Raw genomic sequence first — 19402 nt, forward strand, 5'->3', positions numbered from 1 at the left:
TGGATGAGAAGAGATATAGCAAGTTGCCGTGTGAGCTAAATATCCAAGAATCTTCAAATGTTCTTTGAAAAGGACACTCATCCTAACACTTATGCAAAATTGATGACTTAGATGTGCAACACATGAAGAAACGTTTTTCTTCAATCAATGAAGAATAACACTCTAGGTGTGAAGAAATTAACGAAGAATTTGATTCTCAGAACCCTACGACAATTGTACGCGGTTTCTGAAATCATCATTCTTATACGGTGGGTCACGCCACCACCAAAGTTGAAAATCTTCAATTTGAGTTTCTCCTCAATTTTGAAATTCCTCAGTTGTTCATATTCTTCAACTTTGCATTGTCTTCACCGTTTCCGTCATTTTTCTTCATTGGCTATATATATATGAGTTTATGTCCTCTACAGCATTCACTTATGGCTAATTCTTCAAGTTGGGTTTTCTGCTAAGTGAATGTGATCGGACCCTTCCCCCTCTATGATATACTCAACCCAATCTATTCACAAATTCTTCATGTGCGTTCTATTTGAAACTCGTTCAAAATCTTCACTGTGTCCTTGTCAGCTGAAGAATTTGCAAACCGAACGTTAAAACTTATCTTATCCAAAATTTTCGGTTTTGCCGCTCAATCCGTTCCGCATCCCACGAAATACTTATCTATTCACCCACGATCTAACACGATCTCCACTTCTCAGTACGTGGGTGACACATGTCAAGCGAATGAGAAGGGTCTGGGGCACGTTCGTCCAAAATCTTCGGGCGAACAGTTTTTCACCGTGGCTATAAATACCCCCTCTCCCCTTCCTCACTTCCTTTACTCCGCTCGACCTCTCTCAAACACGAGCTTCTCAAACCCTAGCGCCGCCGCTACTTCATCGTCACCGGTGAGGAAGAGCTTCACTGCCTCGACTTCGTCACCGTCGTACTCGCGCCGGCCGCGGAAATCTTCACTCCGCCGCCGCCGTAGTCGTCTTCCTTTGCCGAGTTAGGGCGTGGAAGATCTGCACAGACGAACTTCACTTCTCCACCTCATAGTTTGTCGTATTCTTCGTCCAGGGTAATTAAAAGTTACTTTTACTGCCCTCTTTGATTCAAATGATTTCTACAAAATCTTCAAAGGTGTTTATTCTTCAAATTCTTCACACACTAAACACCTCACATGTCATCTGTTCTTGATTCTTTCTCTAAGCAATACTTTTTCTTCAAGATTCCTCAATTGTGTGGATCTTCGATCTATACAACTCTGGAACCTAAGACAAAGAACGCCTAGTGAAATTCTTCAAGACTCATGTGGTCAAATTCCTCAAACTTGTTCTTTTTGAAAAATCTTCTGAGAATGTATATGACCTCTCCAAATTCCCCGCAACTGTACTCTGTTCACAGGTACTCATGTCTGCTGCTGAATCACTAGGTTCTCATCAACTTAACTCATTTGCAGCGTTCCTCGAAGAAAAGTTGCATACTTCTTCAGAGAATTCAATTTTTCAAATTCCTCAACTGAAGAAAATGGCTGATGGAAAGAAGCCACAGAAAGGAGGAAAGAGGCCTGAGGTCAACACTGCATTTGAAATCCTTGAGGACATCTATGCTGGGTACTGCACACCCCCTGAGGAAGATAAAAATCAGCGCAAAGTGCGCATTCAGAAGATAGAGAGGAGATGGGCAAGAGAGTGGAGGGAGTACAGGTATGTGACTCCCAAGTACATGAAGAAATTCGCACTCAATCCTCCATGCCCAAGACCTCCGTTGGCACCTGGCCTAGAAGCGGATCGCACCAGACTCAAGCGCAGTGAGGACTATCCTGATGAATGGGCCAAGCGCCAGGCCAAGCTGGCTAGACAAGCCAGAGAGGCAGTGAGGAAATTCAATGAAGACTCTGCTACTGCTGCTGCCGCTGAGGCCTTTGTGAAGCCTGCGCGTAAGCCAAGTGCTTCACCTTCAATGCCCTCATGGCCAGAATCCACAAAGCCCTCACGGCCAATTCCTCACGCTGCTCCTGCTCCTCCAAAATCCTCAGCTCCTCCGCATAAGTCCTCAGCTGCTCTGACAAAATTCTCAGCACCTGTGCATCTTGCCACGTGCCAAAGGACTACAGGCATCTCTATTGCCTCAGGACTTTCAGCTAGTTCCTCAGCCGCACCAAATTCTTCAACAGGACCCTCTCTACTGAAGACAAAGACCAGTGCTGGATGAGGCTCTCGCCCAAGTCCTCACAAGAAGCAGGTCGCCTTCCAAGTGCCATCTGAAGAAGACGAAGCTGATGATGAAGAACTTGCTGAAATCATCAGAGATAGGCAAGTCAGGGCCGCTAGAGCCAAGGGCACAAATGTGCCACTGCTTTTGGATCCAAAGTTGATCCTCGACTACATTGATCTCTGGCACAAGGACCCGAACACTCCTATGCCTGATTTCAAGTTGACTCCTGGCCAAAGTCATATGCTGACTGACTTCATCCAAGAAGAGAAATGGAAATTTGAGAAGGCCAGGCAGATCAAGAAAGCGCAGTACAAGAAAGAGAAATTCCTGAAGAACAATGTTGTCTCTATGACAACTGATGAACTTGTGAAGATCCAGTCTGAAATCAAAGTCCTCAGTGATGATTTCAATGCTTACTATGCTGATTGGCAAGGAGCCAAGGTCAGGTTTGTTAAACTGACTGAGAAGTTCACCTCCAATGTTGTAGCCCCATCGCAACAAGAAATTCCTCAGACTGAAGCATCTGCTCAGCCAACTGAAGAACATGCCAGCACCGCTGATGATTTTTAGGCTGCTGAAGAAAATGTGAGTTCCAGGGCTGATGACTACATTCCAGCCGCTGATGAAATAGCCAGGGCATCCACTAGTGGTGCGCCTGAAGAAAATGAAGAGGTCAGGGCAACTACATCAGTTGTTCCTGAAGAAAATCAACCACATTCCTCTGCTCCTCCTGCGCCTACCCCAACTCCAATTCTTCCATCTATATCAGATGTGAAGAAGACCAAGGCTGCAGAGCATGCAGCAGTGAAGAAAAGGAAAGCATCAGCTCCTTCAGATTCTTCAGCACCGAAGAAGATGAAGAAATTGACAAGCTCATTTGCAAACCCCATTGATGCTGTTCCGATCTCAACCATGCCATCAAAGGACCTTGTTCCTTTTGATGAAGAATATGTGATCCCTAGCGGATCTGATGAAGAAAATCCTTCTGCTGCTTCGTCAGAGCAGATGGATGAAGAAATTGAAGTGGATGAAATCCCGTCAACTCCAGCTGTTTCCTCACCTATGCCTCAGTTTACTGCTGAAGAGGCCGGCGTTGAAGAAACAGAAGATGAAGAAGTGGAAATTGGCTGTACCACACGAGTGATGAATGATGACTTTTGGGAAAGTCAGCACCCCAACTCTCCACTCTTCACACCTTTACATCAAATTCCTCAGTCCCCTGCACATACTGTTCCATTGGGCTCTGAAGAAACACACCCCACTCCGTCTGTACATGAAGAAATTCCAGCCACTAGTGCTGAAGAAACTGCTGCTGTTGAATCACGGAAGACACAGGCTGCCACTGGAGAGGAACCAAATATTCCTCAGCCTGAAGAACCTGAGATTGCGATTCCTGAGGTTATAATGCAACTGACTGACATTCCTCTGCCCAAGCCAAAGGATCCATTCTCAATAAAGCAAAAATTCAAGGCTAATGATTTCTTCGGTTAGCACGTATTCTTCACTGATTACAACCCCTAAGACTCTGCTCGCATTAGGAAGAGGCGTTTTTGGACTGCCAGCCAGGCAAATTTTTATTCCTCGGTGCCGTTCAACAAAGACAAAGTCTTCGATCATGAGCACATTCCTCACGTGGATCTGGAATCTCTGTCGTGCTTCGTGCCAGCCCTCAGTGTTCTTCATGATGCTGGGCTGTTAAATTTCTGCACTGATATATGTGATTGGAATGAAGAGCTCATTCTTCAATTTTATGCAACTCTCCACATCACCGGAGACTCTGAAGATGTGAATTCATGGGTGCTGGACTGGATGTCTAAAAATACTCACTACAAGGCACCAGCTACTGAATTGCTTCGTGCTTTGCTCTCAGTCTTCCCCTTGAAGCTGCTCGTTGCGTCTACAGTGAACCTGAGCTTACAGATCACTATATGCAAGTGCTGATGAAGCCATTGAAGCTAGGTCAGGCCCCAAGAACTAAATTCCTTGTGAAGGAATTGTTATATGTGCCTCGAACTGTCTATCGCATTCTGACGAAGACATTGAGTCCTATCAAGGGCCACGACTCGAATGAAGAAGTCGTTGCATCATGAAGAATCTGCATTTCAATATCGTTCATGGCATTCCCGTCAATTTCCATGATTTCTTCATGAGGACTCTGGCCAATGTCGCAATGTCACCGTTTGAGTTGAAGCCTTATGCTCCGTGGATTATGAGATTCATCAGAACAAGGTCTTCACTCAACTACAAAGCTGATACACTGAACCATTGCAGCTACTTGCCCCCGATTGAAGTCCTCAAATGGACATTTTCCTCAGCTGATGAAAAGGGGCAAGGCTACTACTGTTATTGATGAAGGCATTCGTCCATTGGATGGTCAATTTCGCAAGGCTACATCCTACTCCACCAATGATGACTCTAGTGCATCTAGTGCCCCTTAGTGATTTTGGTGTATTGAAGACTTATAGGTTAAGGGACTAATGTGTTTATGAGTGTACACAGGTCTATAAGTCTATGAGGAGTTTGATATTTAAAGAGAATGTCGACCCCTAAAAATGAAGTTCTTCGACTGAAGACTTTGGATTTCTGAAGACTTTCTGATGACTTTGAAAGTGAAGAGATTGGTGTGACCTTGAAGACTCGGTATTCATTTGAGGAACATGAAGCGTGAAGACTTTTGTTTTCGTAGTTTCATTTTCTCTTTCTTGAGTCACAGGAAACACCGTACTGTTAAAGGGGGTCGAGGAAATACTAAGGAAAAGTTTCCATGTGATGCTCAACTCAAAATCCTACACCTACCAATCCCTTCGAGTGAAGCCATTGGAAATCTCATATAGTTCAGTCAATTTCTTCAGTGATAGAGACAAAGTTCTTACGGTCGCTGAGGAATTTGTTCTGACTGAGGAGTTAGGACTTCGCCGGTGCGGATTGCCTACACAGTGAGGAACATGATAGCCCTGAGGAATTTGATACTCAAATTTCCGACCGTTGCTGTGCTATGCGCCAGCTGTCCCAAAATATCTACCCACCTAACGGTCATATCATTGAAGGGCATTTATGTCTTATCATGTCGGGCTGCTCCCTAGGCTATAAATAGCCGCCCCCTACAACCACTAGCTGGTTGGCTGCTCTGAGAGAAACCGACATTTCTCATTTGAGAGCATCCCATCCTCCGAGGATTTTGAGCGAAAATCATCAAGTGAGGAAAACCCAAACCCAAACACCTACAAACTCAAAGTGATTGAGCATCACTGAAGAGATTGATCCTGCGTGGATCCGATGCTTGTTACCTTTGAAGACTGTGCTTCTTCTAGACGGTTAGGCGACATGGTCCAGAGCATCCAAGAGGAATTTTGGATCGCCGAGTGACCGCGTTTGTGAAGGTTTGGAAGTCACCTGAAGACTTACCACGAGGGATTGGCCGAGGTCTGTGTGACCTTAGCTCAAGGGGAATACGGTGAGGACTAAGTGTCCTAGACTGCGTGTTCAGGACTGGGTGTCCTGGACTGTCTGTCCTCAGGTTTAAATACCTAGCCGCCCTAACCAGACGTACAACTGAGACAGCAGTTGGAACTGGTCTACCAAATCATTGTCTTCACCAAGCCAACTGGTTCTATTTCCTCAACTCTTTCATTTCCTCATAACTGTGTTGTGCACTTGTTCATATCTGTGTTTGAAGACTTTGACTGAAGACTTTCTCAATTTCCTCAGTTCAATTTCTTCAGTCTGTTTGTCTTCATCCTGTGCTATCATGTGTTTACGCTTTCTGTACTCTGTGTTTGTCTTCATTTCATCATGATGACCATGCCTATGTTCTTCTATGCTTACTCTTGAGTACTTATTCCGCTGCAAATAGTTCTTTGCTAAGTAATTTCCTCACTCGCAAATTCCTTCGTGAAGAATTCATAAAAATTGCCTATTCACCCCCCTCTAGTCGATATAAGGCACTTTCACAAACAAACTATACCAAGGACATATTCAAGAAGTCAACATGCAAGAAAGAAAAGGTATGAAAACACCCATGCCTACTAGTGGACATCTTGACTTGACTAAGGATGGCAAATCGGTTGACCAAAAGGTTTACCGCTCTATGATTGGTTCATTGTTATATCTATGTGCCTCCCATCCCGATATTATGCTAAGTGTGTGCATGTGTGCACGATATCAAGCGGCCCCTAAAGAATGTCATCTTAAGGTTGTGAACAGGATATTGAGATACTTAATTCATACACCAAATTTTGGCATTTGGTATCTGCTACCTCTTGAGCATGCTTTGGTTTTCCCTTGAAGAGGAAAGGGTGATGCAGCAAAGTAGCATAAGTATTTCCCTTAGTTTTTGAGAACTAATGTATCAATCCAGTAGGAGATATCACGCAAGTCACCTAGTACCTGCACAAACAATCATGAACCTTGCAACCAACGCGATAAAGGGGTTGCCAATCCCTTCATGGTCACTCGCAAAAGTGAGATCTGATAAAGATAGTAAGATCAATATTTTTGGTATTTTGTTGTATAGATTGAAAAGTAAAGATGGAAAAATAGTAAACGATATGTGATGTAAATAAAAGAGATGCAATATAATAAGAAAGAGACCCGGGGGCCATAGGTTTCACTAGTGGCTTCTCTCAAGATAGCATATATTACGGTGGGTGAGCAAATTACTGCCGAGCAATTGATAGAAAAGCGCATAATTATGAGAATATCTAGGAATGATCATGAATACATGCATCACGTCTGTGTCAAGTAGACCGAAACGATTCTGCATCTACTACTATTACTCCACACATCGACTGCTATCAAGCATGCATCTAGAGTATTAAGTTCATAAGAACAAAAACGCATTAAGCAAGATGACATGATGTAGAGGGATAAACTCAAGAAATATGATATAAACCCCATCTCTTTATCCTCGATGGCAACAATACAATACGTGCCTTGCTGCCCCTACTATCATTGGGTAAGGACACCGCAAGATTGAACCCAAAGCTACGCACTTCTCCCATTGCAAGAAAGATCAATCTAGTAGGCCAAACTAAACCAATAATTCGAAGAGACTTGCGAAGATATCAAATCATGCATATAAGAATTCACAGAAGAACCAAATATTATTCATAGATAATCTTGATCATAAATCCACAATTCATCGGATCTCGGCAAACACACCACAAAAGAGTATTACATTGAATAGATCTCCAAGAATATCGAGGAGAACTTTGTATTGAGAAGCCATCCAGCTAATAACTATGGACCCGAAGGTCTGTGGTAAACTACTCACAAATCATCGGAGAGGCTATGTTGTTGATGTAGAAGCCCTTCGTGATCAACTACCCCTCCGGCAAATCACCGGAAAAGGCCCCAAGATGGGATCTCACGGGTACAGAAGGTTGTGGCAGTGGAAAAGTGGTTTCATGGCTCCCCCTGTTGTTTTTAGGGTATAAGAGTATATATAGGCGAAAGAAGTACGTCGGTGGAGCTCCGTGGGGCCCATGAGGTGGAGGGAGCGCCTACCCCCCGGGCGCGCCCTCCTGCCTCGTGGCCGCCTCGCGGAGTTCCAGACTTCAACTCCAAGTCTTCTGGATTGCTTTTGTTCCAAGAAAGATCATCCCGAAGGTTTCATTCCGTTTGGATTCTATTTGGTATTCCTTTTCTGCAAAACACTACAATAGGTAAAAAACAAAAACTGGCACTGGGCCTTTGGTTAATAGGTTAGTCCCAAAAATAACATAGAAGAGCATATTAAAGCCCATTAAACATCCAAAACAGATAATATAATAGCATGGAACAATAAAAAAATGATAGATACGTTCGAGACATATCAAGCATCCCCAAGCTTAATTCCTGCTCGTCCTCGAGTAGGTAAATGATAAAAACAGAATTTTTGATGTGGAATGCTACCTAACATAATTTTCAATGTAATTTCCTTATTGTAGCATGAATGTTCAGATCCGAAAGATTCAAGACAAAAGTTTAATATTGACATAAAAATAATAACACTTCAAGCATACTAACAAAGTAATCATGTCTTCTCAAAATAACATGGCCAAAGAAAGTTCATCCCTACAAAATCATATAGTTTGTCTATGCTCCAGCTTTGTGACACAAAATGCTCAAATCATGCACAACCCCGATGACAAGCCAAGCAATTGTTTCATATTTTAGTATTCTCAAACTTTTTCAACTTTCACGCAATACATGAGCGTGAGCCATGCACATAGCACTATAGGTGGAATAGAATGGTGGTTGTGGAGAAGACAAAAAAAGAGGAAGATGGTCTGACATCAACTAGTGCGCCTACCCCCCCGGCGCGCCCTCCTGCCTTGTGGTCGCCTCGCGGAGTTCCAGCCTTCAACTCCAAGTCTTCTGGATTGCTTTTGTTCCAAGAAATATCATCGCAAAGGTTTCATTCCGTTTGGATTCTGTTTGGTATTCCTTTTCTGCAAAACGCTAAAATAGGAAAAAAAACAAAAGCTGGCACTGGGCCTTCGGTTAATAGGTTAGTCCCAAAAATAACAGAAAGGAGCATATTAAAACACATTAAGCATCCAAAACAGATAATATAATAGCATGGAACAATAAAAACTTATAGATACGTTGGAGATGTATCAGTATCCTAAGAGTTCTTCTTTTGATCTTGTTGGCTACTCCGATTCGGACTATGCCGGTGACAAGGTTGATAGAAAGTCCACTTCGGGTACTTGTCAATTTCTTGGTAGATATCTTGTGTCTTGGTCCTCCAAGAAACAAAACTAGGTATCCTTATCCACCGCCAAAGTGGAATACATTGCCGCTGGTTCATGTTGTGCTCAATTACTTTGGATGACCCAAACCCTTAAAGATTATGGGATCTATGTGAAACATGTTCCATTGCTATTTGATAATGAAAGTGCTATTAAGATTGCTCATAATCTCGTGCAACATTCTTGAACTAAGCATATCGAAGTTCGTCATCATTTCATTTCATTTGAGATCATGTTGCTAAAGGAGATATTGATCTTAAGCATGTTCGTACCGGTAAGCAATTGCCGGATGTATTCACCAAACCGCTTGATGAGAAAGTATTTTGCCGTTTGAGAGGTGAATTGAACATCATTGATGCTTCAAACTTGGAGTAGAAACACCATTTGGATACATGCAAGGCAGGATCCTTTGACTAATCCTTGTTATTCTCTTATGATGAAGGTCATATGTCTTGGATATATATTTGAACCCTTGCATGCTATCTAACCCCTTGTAGTTACTTGGATGAATCTAAATCTATGAGATTGCAAATCACTCATACATTGAGCAATCTCTACATCACCAAGTCTGTACAATGTTGTGGTTGAAGACAAGGAAGCATGAAACCCTTCAACATATCCTTTGACAATTTCTCTATATCAAATTTCATTTCGTCTCAAATTTAATGATTTTCATTTTGGATACACAAGTGTTTTTCCTTGCAAGACTAACCCATGTAGGCGGATGAACTCAAACTACAAGTGGTGCTCCCAATCATTGATGAGCTACATCAAGCTTGAGCATCCCACACAAGTTCAACTACATGATCAAGATCAACACCACCACCCAAGGTATGTTATTCCATCTTAGAGAAGCTTTACCCCAAGTCATGGGTCAAAGCAGCTCAACAAGATGTGAATACATCAAAATGCTTAAACGAAAAATGGTAACCCTGTTTTGAGCTTAAACGATGAGTATGAACTATGATCAAGGGTTCTCACTTGACTCCTTAGTCAATGTACTCTAACATAGGTGAATTTCTCGCCGACCATTTCTAGATGAAGTTCTCTGGTGTTTCTCTGATATCTTGCATTTGTCTCTTGCATGTTTGTTCCCCTTCTTTAATCAAAAGAAAAACTTCATCTAGATTTGTTTATTTTCTCTATCATGTTCTGCATTCCCTGCATCCAATTCATTGCAAATCTTTCAGTTAATTCCTTGCAAATCTTTGTGAGATCTTATTTTCCTAGCGAGCTGAGATGACAATTGTTCACTCTCTAGGTTGAACTAGGACTCACCGGTTTCTCTCTTTCAATCAAACCGAACCACCTCGGTGCCACCGAAGAAAACAACTCAGTATTACTGATTTCAATGCTGAGAAGACACTTTGCCATTTGAATTCTTCATATTTGTTCTAGCTCCACTCAATTATTCTTGTCCACTACCTGCATCACATTCTATATGCTACTTTGTCATGTGACTCAAGGACCAAACCTATTCGACTCACAAACCAAGAAGAACCCTTCTTGGAAATTGATGTCAAAGGGGGAGAGAGAGGTCACATCAAAGCTTAATCACATCAAAGGGAGAGAGAGACCCTATGGGAAGAAAAGATCTCTTAGTTTTCCCAGATGCTTAGTATTCAGAGAGGAGAGAAGTCACATATCTTTAAGAGGGGAAAAGAAATGTTAGTATATGTTATGAATGTTTTGTTCTGATTTTCTTGTTTTGCTCTGATTTTCTTTTCCCTACCTTCTCCCAGTATCCCATATAAGATTCAGGGGAGAAAGACATCTAAGGGAAGGAATTCTTCGAATTCATTGCATATCTTTACTCTTTGGGGATATGTCTATATCCAATAGAGTACCTAGTACTCACTCTCTACTTGTCATCCCAATCTTGGTACTCTTGTGGTTTGCTGTTCTTGCTCTATTTAGTAGATGTGTCTGTGTTATCTAACCTTGTTTACTCAGGTTCATTTCTTCCAAACCTAGCTCAAGACCACAAGGTAAGTATATGCATCACACTCATGTGCATGATGATCTCTTTCTGATGTACATATTGTTTGCAAGAAGGACTCATGAACATGAAGGTGCATTTTTTATATTCACACCATTTGCTCTTATGTATATAGCCAAGATACATGTAACTCATTGCTTGCTCTGTCATGCTTATCCATTCACATGCTCTTATATTCTATATTTACATGATTGCATACATGTAGGGCGAGCCTATGCATGTTACATGTCCTTCCAAAGCTTTACATGCTATTCTTTATATCCTTATCTAAAACTTTGATTTATGTCCTTCCAAAGCTTTAGATTGAAAGAACAAGTGCTCCCTGGGTGATTTTGGTAATTAATGTCAACATATCTCTTGTTGGACTAATACTTTTATCTAGTATATTTCATATGAGTTCAACAATCACTACAAAAAAAGACACATCCATGACATTTTGTGCCGAGCGAATTTTTTCCTGTCATGCTTATGACACTTCTATGACGATAATTGTGACAAAACCCGGTATCATCATAGATGTGGGGGGCTCCTACTTCTATGAGAAAAAATCATGACAGAAAAAGGGCTTTTCGTCCTGGGCGGGCCGGAGACGTAGCTGCATGACATTCTTTGGGCAGTCCATGACGGAAAAAAACCATCGTAGAAGCGAGGGCGAGGAAAATATCGAGGAGTTCCCGGTTACGGTGGGTGGTCGGGGCCGAACGATGCGCGTTTCTCTCGTACATGTACGCGTGTCTGTGCGAAGAGTTGCGCTCTAACTGAAACCGAGCGAGGCGTTGGGCTCTAACTGAACCCAAGTGATTGCACTGCAGGCTACGCGTTAGTGAACCCGAGCGATCGATCGATGGCTGTTAACTGAACCTGATCGAGCGATTCCTTCGCTACTGCTGCTAACTGAAGCCGATCGATGCTGCCTCTGGATGAACAGTGAGTGTTGTTGGGGTGTTTGGATGAGCAGATCCCGGTGGGGGGTTGGATGAACAGGACCCCGTGGTAGTAGATACCGTTGCCGCTGGATGAACAGGACCCCGATCGATGGAGCTGGTGGAGGGCTGGATGAACAGGACCCCGTGGAGGGCTGGATGAACAGGACGACCCCTTGGAGGGCTGGTTGAACAGTAGACGGTGGAGGTCTGGATGAATAGTAGCCCGTGGAGGGTGGATGAACAGTAGCCCATGGAGGGGTGGTTGAACAGGACCCCGTGGAGAGGGCTGGTTGAACAGTAGCCGGTGGAGGAGCGGTGGAGGCTGGATGAACAGGAGCCTGTGGATGAACAGTCGCAGGTGGAGGCTGGAGGAGGTCGACGGTGGATGAACAGTAGCCCGTGGTGGCTGGAGGAGGTCGATGGTGGAGATGAACAGTATCCCGTGGAGTCCCGTTTTGTGGTACGCCACACCCCTCCCGATGAACAGGACCCCTGTTTCGACCGTAGCGCTCCAACACAAGTCCGTTTCCTTCGTTTTGCGGTACCCCAGACCCCTCAGGACCCTGTTTCGACCATAGGATGTCCAAGAGAAGTTTGTTTCCTCCGTTTTGCGGTACGCCAGACCCCTCCCGATGAACAGGATCCCGTTTCGACCGTGGCCGGTCGAACACAAGGCCGTTTCCTCCGTTCTGCTGTATGCCAGGCCTTGTTTCCATCGGCTGTTCCGTCCAAGCCAGTTGGCTCCCCATGAACACGACGTATTCCGTTGCCTCCCGATGAATATGGTGCATTCTATTGCCTCCCCATTAACACGACGACTCATTTTCTCCATTCCGACCCAGGCATGTACATGAGCCCTGGCCGTACGTATGCGCGAGTAGGCATTCAAGACCGCGCCCATATGTACATACGTGGTTGTATTTACTTTCTTGCACCCTGGCCGTTGTACGTACATGTACATGCTACGCGCGCGACTCTACTACGACACATGCCCTTCCTTACTTGGCCACGGTTCATCGCTGCAGCCTGCAGACAGACCGATCGTATGTACGTACACGTTAGCAACCAGAATGACAATGCTACGTAGGCTTCGACCAGGTGGGTCCCAACGGTCTGGCACTTCCTTGCATGCGAAGATGTAGCTGGTGGGTCCCAGTAGTCAGGAGCGAATCATTTTTTTGCCAGTAATATGGACGCACTTCCTTGCGTGCAAAGATGTAGCTGGTAGGTCCCAGCAGTCAGGGGGCGAATCATTTCTTTTCGCGAAATACGGTGGCCCGTCCGGTGGGTCCCTGCTGTCAGGTGGAGGAATCATTATTTTCCGCGTAATAAGGAGGAACTTCCTTGCTGCGGCCGTGGACCCAGCTGTCAGCCTCTCAACGTACAGTACTCTTACGATCGAAGTCGTTGCTTGACCACGCCGCGCCGAGAGAACCAGGGCGGTGGATGCTGGCGAGGCCTAGGAAGGGGACAGCGTGGTGCCGGGGAAGACGCGGCAGTGGAAGTCCACGGGGAGAGGAGTACGAGGGTTCACTGGTTCAGCTGCGGTGTGCGGCTGCCGTCGCCGCAGAATAACAGGGGGTGTGGGTGAGTGGATGGCCTGGCTAGCGGTGGGAGTAGTAGGGGGCGGTGAGGCCTTCGCGGCATCACAGTCGGCCACGGGAGGCAGTGTAACACCCCGGATGTAATTTTCCATATTTGTAACTCCAACTCTTGCCATTTCTGGCTATGTGATATGATATTTCCTTCGTGGTTGAGTTTTGTCTTTCGTTTTGCATTTTGTTCATCCCATGCATTTCATCTCATGTCATCATGTGCATCTCATTTGCATTCGTGTTCATCTCATGCATCCGGTCATTTTCCCCGTTGTCCGTTTCGCAATCCGACACTCCCACATCCACCCGTTGCACGCCTCAAATCTCCTTTCGTGAGTGGGAGAAAAACGTTCTTGGAATGGGTCGAGATTTGTCGAGTGGCCTTGGTACATCAGCGATAGGCCGCTTGTCAAATTTCGCTCCATTTGGAGATCGTTTGATGCCCCAACGGTTAACCGGGTAACCGCAAAAGCCACTCTCTCTTATTGCAGCCCAACACCCCTCCAAAACACCCCACTAACCCATCTAAAACCCCTCCATGCTCTCCATCATTGGATCACGATCGTGTGGGCAAAAACCGCACCTCATTTGGACTCTCCTAGCTCCCTCTACCTATAAATATGTGCCTCTCCCCAAAATTCCCGCAGTCTAAACCCTAGCAATTCCCCCCTCTCGCCGCCGGACATGTCCGCGCCCGCCGGACATGTCCGCGCCCGCCGGACAGCCGCGCACCCCCTCCCATCCTCTCCCGCGCTGACACGTGGCAGCTGCTCACCTCCGCCGCTGAGGCCCGCTTGAGCCCGAGGCCGGCCACCCCGAAGCCCATCCTCCCGCGCGCCGCCCCAGGTCAACGCCGCCGCCGCCGCTCCGAGACTTCGCCCGCACTACCGCCTTCGTCGCCGTCTGCCGGTGCGACACCGCGCAAGCCCGCTGCTGCCCGACGCCGGTAGCCGCCGCCCTGCCGCACGTCCACCACCGCCCGGCCTCGCCCTCGCCATCCCTGCCGCGCCACGGCCAGATCCGGCCGCTCCACTCCGGCGACCTCCTCCCCCGCAAACTCCGGCGAGCCCCCACGCCTCCGGCCGCCTTCTTCCTCTAAGTTCAGCGACTTCCCGACGATCCTCGAAGTCCGTGCCATGAAACACGAGATCCGATCCGCGAGGTGATATTTTCACCAAGTCCCGACTCTGTGACATTTTGGTGCCCCCTTTGACATGCGATAACTTCATGCTCGGTGCTCCGAATAATAAATATGATATATCGAAATGTCCGTCTCATGATGACCTTGACGTTAGGGTCATTTTCATGCATGTTACTGTCCATATCTACGCCGTTATCCTCGTTGAAAAAGTGCTATCTGATGTTGTCTGCTGGAATTGAACATAACTTGATGATTTGTCGTTTGCGTTGCTTTCCGTGTGTGCATCCTATGAGCATGATGTCTATATGTTTTTGCAGCATCTCCATGCCGTATTTATAGAGGTGCAAGCCTTGTATTTTTATGAGCTTTTTGGTGACTAGCACAAGCATGCAAATTAGGCTATGTGATGTTGTTGTTTCCACGCAGTTAGTTATTTTGCTAAGTCCTTTCCTCTTACATTTTTATGCTATGTAAACATGTTGCTACCAGTAGATCCATGCGCATTCAAGCCTCTGGTTGTAATTATGGAGTAGTGAAGCATGTCTTTTCCATGCTGTGCTTTTGCTAAAATTGTTCCTGGCAGATTGTTAACGTGAAGTTCAGTTTTTGCAAGTGTTTTGCTAGTGATCCATGTACCCTATGTACTTGCTCTTGCCATTATTGGCTTCATGAATATGTCTACTTACTGTTGGTTGACTTGTGATGCAATGTAATGCTTTGTAGTGAGTGGCATGAGCTTGCAAAGTTGCTATCATCAATCTTTTTCTGCCATGCTCTGTTCTTCCAAGTCTGAAACTGATCATATCATTGACCATGTTTGCATTGATTCTACCATCCTTTCCATGCATTTTTGGTTAAATTTCAGTAAGGGAGTTTTATTCTATGTCTTTATTACTAGCATTCCATGCCTTTGTTTGCCATGATATGTTCCTATAGCTTGTTGTTTGTTAGCTCTAAACATTGCTACCTGATGTTTTTTTTTACTGGAAACTGTAGGGAGAACCCCCCACAGCATTTAACTTTTATTCAAAATAAATAATACAATGTACATAGATTACAAGTGGTAATCAGAACATAAAAAAGAAAGAAGAAAGGGAACTAAGCTACTAGTAAAACAAAAAGAACCTCAAGGGGGTAAGAATGAAATCCACTTTAGCAGGTCCTCCTTGTATCTAGCCTTGACTCTGTGCTGCATGAGTGTAATATCATGGATAAATGCACTTCTCCATTTATTAAAACTCTGCCTCTCATGGCTGAACACTCTTGCATTCCTGATTATCCACATGTTCCAGCAAGCAACAACAACAACTTCAGTAAAAAAAGGCTGAGCAAAATCCTGTTTTGCTTGCATAACAATAGCAGACATGTCATCCCCAGGTGACCATGTAATTTGCAGATGGTTCCATATTCTTGCACTGAAGTTACATTCAAAGAACAGGTGGTTTCTGGTCTCTCTTGTCCTCAAGGGACAAATAAGGCAGTTAACCCCATCATCAAGATGCCAATGTCTTCTTTCCACCATATCCTTGGTATTGAGCCTGTCCATGATTAACATCCAGGCAAACACTTTGATTTTCATTGTGCAGGAGGATTTCCATATCCAGAGCAGAAGAGGGTTAAAAGACATGTTAGAATGCATGAAAGAGTAGAACAACTTGGGGTTGAATGCATTACATGTCCCCTGCCAGAACCAAGTGTCCTTTTGCTCCACTTCTCTACTACAGGAGACCATAAGATCTTGTACAGTCAAAAACTCCTGATATGCCTGAGGAGATAGAGTTAAATGGAACATATTAATCATATCCTGCGACTGGAAGGCCTCATAGACTGTGATCCATGGATCTTTCACATAAGAGAAGAGCCTATAGAACCTTAATTGCAAAGGTGCAACTGAATCCCCAATCTTCCACTTATCAGACCAAAACAGAGCAGAGTTCCCAGAGTTGACTTGAATCCAAGTTGTGTTCCTGTAATGATCCAACAACTTGCAGATATCCTTCCACCAAAAGGAACCACAAATGTCAGTCCCCTGAGCAACAGAAGAGTGATAGTATGTGTCCCAAATGAGAGAGACCCATGGTAGGTCAACTCTATTAAAAAAATTATGCAAATGTTTGAGCAATAGAGCCATGTTCTGAACACCCAAATTAGAAATTCCCAGCGCACCTTTATTTTTAGGCCTACAAATGAGGTCCCAAGCTGCCAAGGATGGTGAAGGCCCATCCCTGTGCTTTGCTCCATAGACACTGCCTCTGAATTCTCTCCAATTCCTTTAATATTCCTGCAGGAGCAAGCAAGCTACCAAGATAAAAGATGGGCAAGGAAGACAGAGCAGAATTCAGGAATTGAAGCCTTTCCCCTTGATTCAGGAAGGAAGAACTGACTGTCATCCTTCTTTCCATACAGTCAACAAGTGGCATAAAATCCACCATTTTAGGCCTGGTAGTACCAACAGGCAGGCCAAGATAAGTGAAGGGCATTTTACCGACTTGACAACCAAAAGCAGCAGCCAAACCAATGATAGAGTCCTCATCAACATTTATGGGCACCATAGAAGACTTGTGATAGTTGACAACTAACCCAGTTGATGTGGAAAACACTTGCAACATGTCTTTTAGAGCCAAAAGCTGATTTTTATCTGCAGGTAAGATGATTAGGGTATCATCAGCATATTGCACTATTGGATAGTCCTGATCATGGCATGGTATAGGCAGCTGTAAAATTCCCCTCCTGAACATATCATTTACCACTGACTGCAACAGATCAACAGCAATAACAAAGAGTAAAGGTGAGAGACAGTCTCCTTGCCTAACCCCTTTCTTACAAAGAAACTGCCTACCAGGCACACCATTTAGAAGAACAGATGATGTCCCAGTAGAGAGCAACTGCTTGACCCAGGAAATCCATTTCTGATTGAAACCTCTGAACTTGAGGATCTGCAAAATAGCTTCATGTTCAATTGAGTCAAAAGCCTTTTCAAAATCCAGTTTAAGAATTATTATAGGCCTCTTGGATTGGTGACATTGATGCAAATACTCCAGAGACCAACCAATACAGTCCTGAATAGTCCTACTCTTAATAAAACCATACTGATTCTTATGAATGCATGCCATGATGATCTTCTGGAACCTATTAGCAGCCATCTTAGATAAAAACTTAAGACCCATCCCTGTCAAAGAAATTGGCCTATAATCTCCAACCTCTTTAGGAGCCAGCTTCTTAGAGATCAAGGTGATATAGGAGCCATTAATATTTTCTAAATTTGCAGTTCCAGAATGAAAAGACCTAGCCAACTCATAAAAGTCTTGACAGATGATGTGCCAGCACTTTTTAAAGAACAGTCCATTAAAACCATCAGGTCCAGGAGCTTTCTCAATGGGCATATGTTTGACTGTGTCATCCATTACCTCCTTTGTGAAAGGCTCAGTAAGAAAATCCAACCCATCAACTGGTTTTAGCAAGTTACTGAGGTCAAAACCCATGACAATACCAGAAGAAACTCCCATTCTGTTCTTAAAACAATTCCAGATAATTCCCTCCATCTGAGAGTGTTGAGAAACCACTGACCCATCAGTATCTTTCCAAGATGCAATAGAGTTTCTTCTATGTCTCTCAGTGGCCATTGCATGAAAGAATTTTGTGTTCTCTCCTGCCAGTTTAATATACCTGATTGTACACCTTTTTTCCAATATAGAAACTGAAGATGTAAAAGGTTTTCCACATGCAATTTTACCACCTTTCTGAAGTTGAATTCAGGTCTGAATAAAGGCCTTAGCTCCTCAAGACCATCGAGACATAGTATTACCTCATTACATTTGGATATCAAAACCTTCAGCTTAGAAATATTCAGTTGCCACTTCTTAAAAGCTCCTCTTAAGCACTTCAATTTATCAGCAATCCTGGCAGTGATATGAGATTTATTAGAGGGTTTCTGCCATGACTGCTGAACACATTCCATAAACCCCTCAAGCTCCACCCAATAATTTTCAAAATGAAATATTTTAGATTTGGGGATAGAGGTCTTGATTGTGACCACACATGGCACATGATCAGAAGCAGTTTTGGCCATGGGCAAAACTTCAGTCATAGGGTATGAAGTAATCCAATCAGCAGATGTGAAAAACCAGTCCAACTGCTCTAATAATGGATTATCTTGCATATTAGACCATGTGTAAGATCGACCCTTAAGAGGCAGTTCCAGCAATCCTAGGTGAGCAATGATTTCATTGAAAATAAAAATATCATTCAGATCCCCCCAGGCAAATTCCTGTTATCGAGTGATCTTATGAAATTGAAATCACCCACCAGTAGCCAATTTCCCCCCAAAGGTATTTCCAAATTATACAGCCAACTGACAAAATTATCCCCGACTTCCCCTTGACAAGGGCCATACACGGATATTAAGGACCATTTCTCATTATTCCGTTTGGAAATGAACTGAACTAGGATTGCAAATGGCTGTATCTCAATCACAGTGCCCCAGAAAACAGAGGAGTTTCAAACAACCAAAATTCCCCCAGAAGCTCCTACAGAGGGGGAGAAAGCAAAACTATCAAATCTTTTAGGGCAAAAAGATCTAATAGATCTAAAATCAAAAGAAGCACACTTGGTTTCTTGAAAGCAAGCAATAGCACACTAACTCTCATCCAACTTCTGCCTGACAGCTCTTTGCCTTGCATCTGAATTCAATCCTCTAACATTCCAGCATAACACACTCCAGTTCTTACATGCATTACTCATTAAAACATATAGGAGTAGAGAAAGAAGTCTGATGGCACTTAATGCCAGCAAATAGAAAAGTAGCATAGGTC

At 44.1% G+C, this 19402-nt stretch overlaps 1 protein-coding gene across 1 annotated transcript; it reads right to left on the reverse strand.

Moving 5' to 3' along the window:
* Window positions 1-15717: 15717 nt before the first annotated feature.
* Window positions 15718-18214, reverse strand: LOC141042842 (uncharacterized). The gene is made up of 4 exons (XM_073511739.1): window positions 17431-18214; window positions 17339-17344; window positions 17081-17229; window positions 15718-16620 (listed from the first exon to the last, which is right to left on the reverse strand). The coding sequence occupies exons 1-4, from the start codon at window positions 18212-18214 to the stop codon at window positions 15718-15720; spliced, it is 1842 nt and encodes a 613-aa protein (XP_073367840.1).
* Window positions 18215-19402: the final 1188 nt, after the last annotated feature.

Source organism: Aegilops tauschii, chromosome 3 (genome assembly GCF_002575655.3).
Source record: "Aegilops tauschii subsp. strangulata cultivar AL8/78 chromosome 3, Aet v6.0, whole genome shotgun sequence".
Taxonomy (NCBI): Eukaryota; Viridiplantae; Streptophyta; class Magnoliopsida; order Poales; family Poaceae; genus Aegilops; species Aegilops tauschii.

What these genes read in the sequence shown, in the direction of transcription:
- LOC141042842 (XM_073511739.1), bottom strand. Translation starts at nt 18,214, where the DNA reads ATGGCCACTGAGAGACATAGAAGAAACTCTATTGCATCTTGGAAAGAT. An exon ending in CTGCTGCTTTTGGTTGTCAA is followed by an intron (nt 16,621 to 17,080) that starts GTCGGTAAAATG and finishes TCTGTTGCTCAG; the next exon opens with GGGACTGACATTTGTGGTTC.